Source organism: Carassius carassius, chromosome 47 (genome assembly GCF_963082965.1).
Source record: "Carassius carassius chromosome 47, fCarCar2.1, whole genome shotgun sequence".
NCBI lineage: Eukaryota > Metazoa > Chordata > Actinopteri > Cypriniformes > Cyprinidae > Carassius > Carassius carassius.
Window position 1 is genome coordinate 8798403 of NC_081801.1, and position 6806 is coordinate 8805208.

Sequence of the window (6806 nt, forward strand, 5' to 3'; positions counted from 1 at the left end):
GTTTGTCATTCATCCCGCTCCTCACCCACTGTTCCCTCTTCTGACCACTGCTGTGGATTGGGTCCAGCCTGATTCCTCTCCACCTTGCTTTCTGTTTAGATTGCTCTGGGATTGTCAGTTTGTAAGGAAGCGTGTAATTAATTTGTCCATGATCTTACAGTATCTAATAAATTAATAATCAGCTTGCAGAATGATTGAGAAAATATAATCCCGTTTCTAAGCATCTCAATAACATATTTTGTGTGAAATAATGAACATTTCAAACCAGTGTTGTCCGCTATTTTCAAATTTAGTCTTAGTCCCGTGTTAAATATCCTTGTTAGTTTTTATCGTATTTAGTCAACTTTATCCTATTTAGTTTTAGTCAACTAAAAGTCTCAACATTTTAGTCTGGTTTTAGTCAATGAAAACTTGTTACGCCTAATGATACTATTATTAATTAACTACAGCAGTATTCATTTTGGCAGCCATTTTTTATTTAGTCTTGGTCTTATTCAAATGTACATTTCAGTTATAGTTAGCCAACTATTTTTGTTTAGTCAAGTTTAAAGGGGCCATCGGATTCTATGTGCACTTTTACAAGTGGTTTGAACTGAAATGTGTGTTGGCAGTGTTTTTATTTTTCTCATTTCAACTTTCTCAAAAATCAAGCTGATCTCACCCGGTTTGTGTGGCGTCACACAGACAGGCCCCTCCCTCGATAGTTTGATTGACAGTAGCGTTTCAGCACAGACTGGACTGTTGGACTCTGAGTGAGATATCATCAGTCCACCATTGTTTCACCGCTGGAGCAGATGAAGACAAGAATGACTCCTAAGTGATTGAAGTGTTCTGTTGTTGGATGTAATAGTGAACAGTCGTCATTTACTCCCGACATCTGAGCCGCTGAAGACTCAGTGGGTGTTTCTGAAGAGAATGCGCTCCCGATCTACATAAATGCTTTTATGTTCGCGTGAATCATTAGTAATCCAGCTTCACCTCCAGAAGATGTGAGTATAAGGTTTCTTAATGAATCTTTGCAAATCGCCTTTCCTAATAATGTGCTAATTAGCAAGGTTAAAATAAATGTGTCTAAAGTAAACAGTCCCTCAGAGAGCAGCTAGGAAGAGAGGGGCGGGGTCAGCAGAGCTCATTAACATTTAAAGGTAAATACTACAAAGTTGCTTGCTCAAAAAAAAAAAAAAAAAATCTGTTTTTGACAGGGTAAAAATGGTTGTTTTACACAACCATTGAGAAATTTTAACCAAACTATGTTACAGACTTTTCAGTGAGACACTAAAGAGCCAAATCAACTCGGAAAATGGGCATCCAGTGACCCCTTTAAGTCAATGAAATGTATAAGCATTTTAGTTAGGTTTTTGTCAAATTTTCGTCATGCTGTATAATGGGTTAAAGTTTCCAATTAAAATGACTTCTCCCTACTTCAAGCATGACCTTTTTAATGCAATTATGTATTACATGAAGTCAAGGACTTGCACGCAGAGCAGTGCAGTGCAAGGTGAGCATTTCTGTTTAAAATACATATACATTTAAAGTCCACTAGAATAATCCTGGAATGTTTTCATCAAAAACCTTAATTCTTTTCATTTGGAAATGAACATCCTTTAAACTGATGAAAATTATTTTTGCTCAAAATTATAACTGTAATGATGGTTGTCATTAGAAAATTTTACTTTTGCATTTCAGGTATTGCACTTTAACCAGTAGGCACAAATCAATCAAATGTGGACTCATACAGTACATGGTGTATTTTACCTCATCTAGTGTACTGTTTTATTATATGCTTTTAATTATATAAATTAATACCAAAGACTTATGCAATCTCTCTGGTGACATTCCAAGTAATTCCAGCGGTTAAGTAAATTAATTAATTAATGCATTCATGAGAGCTGACCTAGTAGAGCAGTCTGCAGTAACATTTTGTTACGAAAATAGAGGTTTTTGAATTTTTTTTTTTATCATTTTGAATACATTTTAGTCTCGTCTTATTTCTTCAACGAAATTGCATGTTGATATAGTCTTAGTTATCGTTTATTGACCTTATTGTCGTCTCGTCTTAGTCATGGGAAAAAAGCTTGTCAACGAAAATAACACTAGTGTCTAAACAGCATGGTTTTCAAACTTTATCGGTTGTGTAAATGCATGGATGGCATTGTGCTGGATACAGGTAATAAAAAAAATCTTTATTGAGTCACAGGTCATGTCCAAAGTGACTAAATGCAATACAGAGAGAATTCCTCATGCGGCCCTTAATCATCACTGCAGTGCACTGGAAATCCGGCCAAGAACAAGAGAACAGAGAGAGTCCAGAGGCTGAGGATGGGTTGATGCCAAACCATCATCCACATCAAGGAGGAAAAAGAAAACACTCAAAGTACTATCACCTATTCGAGACACAGTTAAGACCACAGAATAGAGGTAAACATATCAAAGAACAGAGAAGCAGCAAGTATGTACACAAACTGTCAGATACAGAAAACATCCCAAGGCTCTAAATACATCCAGACTGCTTTTGGTCAAGATATATAAGGTTATGGCATATTTACCTTGCAGCAACACTCCTCCTTGCATAAGTTGTGCAATTGAAACCACATACAAATAATAGTAACTGAATGTTTTACCAGATTGTGCAGTAAAAATAGTTTTGAAGCACAGAATGAACATTTGAATTTTGTGTAATTGAAGTCTACTAGAAACCTTTCCTTTTAACCCGATACTTTCTCTGAAAGCTCTGACCAAACTTCTGCTCCATCCCAATATATTGTACAGTTTTATTTTTCATAAGCACCAAAACTGATATGAACATAGGTGCTACAGCTGTAGCAATAAAGTGAACTTTTGGCATACATTGTTTGCAACAGCTATAAGCTTTCATAACAAAAGAGAAAGTTTTATTGTTAGCACTGCCAAGACGATATTGAGCCACTGAAAACCATAAACGATGTCTGACAACTAGCTTAGCAACTATAACACAATGAATCATTTTAATTGCAGATTTAACAATTGCGTTTTTGTGCTGTACAGAAATAAACAAAAACAGTGGATGTTCAAAACACCCTTCTGCCAGACAATACATTTCATACATGGAGTTTGATTTGACACTTGTAAGACAAGGGAAGTCTTTGAGGTGGTCACAACTGAGAAGTTTGTGAAACCTCTTTTCGGCCAAATAATGGTGGGAAGGAAATTGCTCATATAAATGCCACAAATACAGGCAGAGAAATGCAATACTCCAAACATTTGTTAAAATGGCCACTTAAAATGTGCCTAAGGCACTCTGCTGGCTTTAGGAAGTGTGCAAACCACTAATAGACAGATAGATAGGGGTCATTCTACAAAACTTACAAAAAGAACAAAACAAAAAAAAAAAACGATACACTCTCTTTGTCCTAATAGGTCTGTGAAGTTCAAAGAAGCTGCCTAGATTTACAGACTGGTGAAAAGTTTTGCTGGATGCTTAAACTGATGAACGAGAGCTGGCGGCAAAGTAGAGAGAAAGTTACTGCTTTAGTGCACGTGAGCAGAGAGAGCGTGCTGTGTTAGGAGAGGGTATGTCGGGCAAGGTCATGTTCACCAGTCCTCTTGCTGAGCCTTGATGTCAGTGTGAACGGCCTAGCATGACCTTTCAAATAAAAATAACAGAAAAGTCCCCCCTACACACAAAATGAACAGTACAAAATTAAAAAATATATAATAAAGTAATATAAGTTTGAAGCTTAGCAGTCGCTCTTCCAAAGTTTGATGGTTTTGTCGTTTTCTAGTGCTGCTGATGCAATGATGTTTTCTGTGGGGTGACATGCGGTTGAGATCACCACATCTACAATGAAAGAGATTATTTTCAAACAACATTAGAAGTGTGCACACACACACACATGTATGTTGTGTATGTGTATGCATGTATATATATATATATTAAACGGCAACAATCAACTATGATAAAAATAGAATAAATGAATGAGGAAATAAAAAAGGATGACTGAAAAAAATCTGTCAAATGTAGTACTGCCTAGCTGGAAGGATCAGTAGGAAGTCTTTAAACTGTAGGGCTTGAGCTTTCAGCTTCTACCTGTGTGCCCCTGTAGTTTCTGTACGATCTCCTTGGTCTGAAGGTTCCAAATATAGACCATGTTGTCCTCTGAGCCGGAGACAATCCACTTAAGAGAAAGCAAATCTTTAAAACCTTTTCTACAAAAATGTGGAAATTTCAGTGAACACTTTTGTGAAAAAAAAAAAAAAAAAAAAAAATTGAGGAGTATGCTCAATGTTTGTTTAGTGTGAGGTGCTTAGCAGCTGATTAGTACAGTGTAGTTCCAACATACCTTTCCACCAGTGACAGAGAAATTTGCAAATATGCAGTACTTCTCATTTTTATGACCGGTATATGTTTTCAAACACTAAACAAGAGAAAATTATATTGTTATACACAAATTAAGAATTATTGTTATCAATTAAAACAACGCTCCATCTAAACAGAAAAAAACAAACTTACCTTTCCTTTGCTGTAGTCCCAAAGCTTCAAAGTGCTAAAACAAAGGGAATGCAAGTGTCTTTTCAAAGGGCATGGATAAATATAAATGATTTTTTTATTTTTTAAGAATGAGCAGAATAAAAGGCTCAGAATAATGAGAAGTCTGTGACTTACTTATCCAGAGTGGCAGCCAGTATGTATTTGCCATTGGGGGAGAACTTCACAAATGACACAGGTGGGTTGTCATCATCTGATGAATATTTGCATATATATACACACATTATAGTGCCTGTTTATTCTTTTAATCTCTTTATTCTTATTTAAGATGCCATACATTTTATGTTTTTACTTTTTTTTTTGGCTTAATGTTATAGATGTTTGCTTCTGAACTGGTCTGAACAAGTGCTTTTGTGTAAAAGACTGGTCAACTTACCGATGAGTGTTTTAAGGCACTGGCCTGATGCTGTGTCCCAGATACGGCTGTTTAAATGTCACAAATAAGCATGTATGGTTGTTATTTATTCATCTCTGACATATTTATCCATTCTCAAAAAACAACAACAACAAAAAAAATCTCTCACAGCCAGAGTTGACTCACCAAAGTCCATCATAACTGCTGGACACAATCAATGAGCCATCTCTGTTGAAATGCACCTAAAACAAAACCATTTTAAAAAGGAAAATATCATTTAAAGCATATAACCCACTGTACACAGTATCTGATCATCATAGGTTCAGTATAAAAGCACTCACCGCAGAGACAGGGTCCGAGTGCGCTGGCAACGTCTTGAGACACTTGCCCGTTTTAACATCCCAAATCCTCACACTCTCGTCAAACTGCCGTGGAGATAATAATTAACATGTATGTTTGCCTGAATTAACAAAACAGTGAAATGACAAATAATTGTGAATGGGCTTACAGATCCAGATACGATGAGGTTGGACTGAGGGTTGAAGTTACAGCAAAATACATAGTTACTGTGACCCTTCAGTGTCTTTAAACACTTCCCCTGGTGATATACAAAAACAGAATAGGAAAAGAATTATTATAAATTGTGGTGTCCTATTATACACACACATGCATATATCTGATATTCAGTAGTTAGGCTTTGGCTTGTGTTGTTGACTTACAGAGCTCACATCCCAAATTTTCAGTGTCTTGTCATCGGAAGCTGAGACCAGGAGGTTGGAGTCAGAGGACCAGGCCACGTCTGAGATGCCCTGCAGGTGAGAAAAACAAACACGTTACATTAGACAACTCACAAAGTATAAGCAGCACTACTCTGAAATTATGGATCTTTTGGGAAACTCACAAGTTTGTGTCCAGATATCGTCTTTTCAAACTTGCCATCATATGCACCCCATATTTTGATCAGTTTATCAGCAGCTGGATGAAAGGGAAAAACACAAAACAAATTTTATGACTTTTCTTTCACCACACAGCTATTGATCTACATCAGAGTTACTCAAAAAGGGGTTCATGAAAAACTAGTGAATCGTAAAATGTTCAATTAAATTATATAAATATTAATAAAAACCTCAAATAAATCAATTAAGTCGCGTTTCATTCCTGTGAGGTTTCATTAAAATAATCTTACCTTCTGTTTTGAAGACTAAAGTCTTATGGGTTTGGAACAACATGAGGGTGAATCAATGACAATGTCATTTTTTCCCCTTTAAAATCCCAAGAGGGATTTGATGTTTTGGGAACCCCTGTTCTATAACACATAACTACTTTATATTAGAATCAGTGCTGTACTAGTACAAGTACTTACATGAGCTTGCAAGCCACTCCCCACTTGGACTGAACTTGACAGAAGAGACTGCTTTTGTATGGCCAGCCAATGTGAATTTCAAGGTATAGTTTGGCTTCACAGGTGCTGACTGAGATAGAGCAGAACTCACATCATTGATGATGACACATTGAATAAAGAATTGACATTTTCACAGATCATATTAGGTACATTTCTGCGGTAAGTATATCTGTTGCATGATATAAAATAATCCAAAACCAAGCAGAAAACAATTCCAAACTGTGTTCCCAGTGATGTTTTACCTTGGTCTGGCTGGCGGAGGCAGCTGATGCCGGCTGTGTTTTAGTAGCCTCTGTGTCTGGTTTCTTCTCCTCAGTTGCCATGATGAGCAAATTGGAGAGAACGGGTTTACAGAAGCAAGTTCAATGTCAACCTGTCTGTCCAAAAGAGAAGTGCTGATGAGAGTTTGTATAGTAGTCTTCTAATTCAGATGACACAGAAAGGATGGAGGAATTCAGTTAGATGTTTACGAAGTCTGCAGGCTACATGTAAAACTAATGAGCACATGCCAGTCAGTGTTAACG

At 36.6% G+C, this 6806-nt stretch overlaps 1 protein-coding gene across 1 annotated transcript; it reads right to left on the minus strand.

Moving 5' to 3' along the window:
- Window positions 1-2162: 2162 nt before the first annotated feature.
- On the minus strand, window positions 2163-6703 carry LOC132130018 (WD repeat-containing protein 5-like). The gene is made up of 13 exons (XM_059541583.1): window positions 6525-6703; window positions 6244-6352; window positions 5782-5855; window positions 5600-5689; window positions 5389-5478; window positions 5222-5305; window positions 5067-5122; window positions 4902-4948; window positions 4643-4718; window positions 4490-4523; window positions 4320-4394; window positions 4067-4154; window positions 2163-3817 (listed from the first exon to the last, which is right to left on the minus strand). The coding sequence occupies exons 1-13, from the start codon at window positions 6603-6605 to the stop codon at window positions 3717-3719; spliced, it is 1005 nt and encodes a 334-aa protein (XP_059397566.1). The 5' UTR covers window positions 6606-6703; the 3' UTR covers window positions 2163-3716.
- Between the last annotated feature and the right edge of the window lie 103 nt (window positions 6704-6806).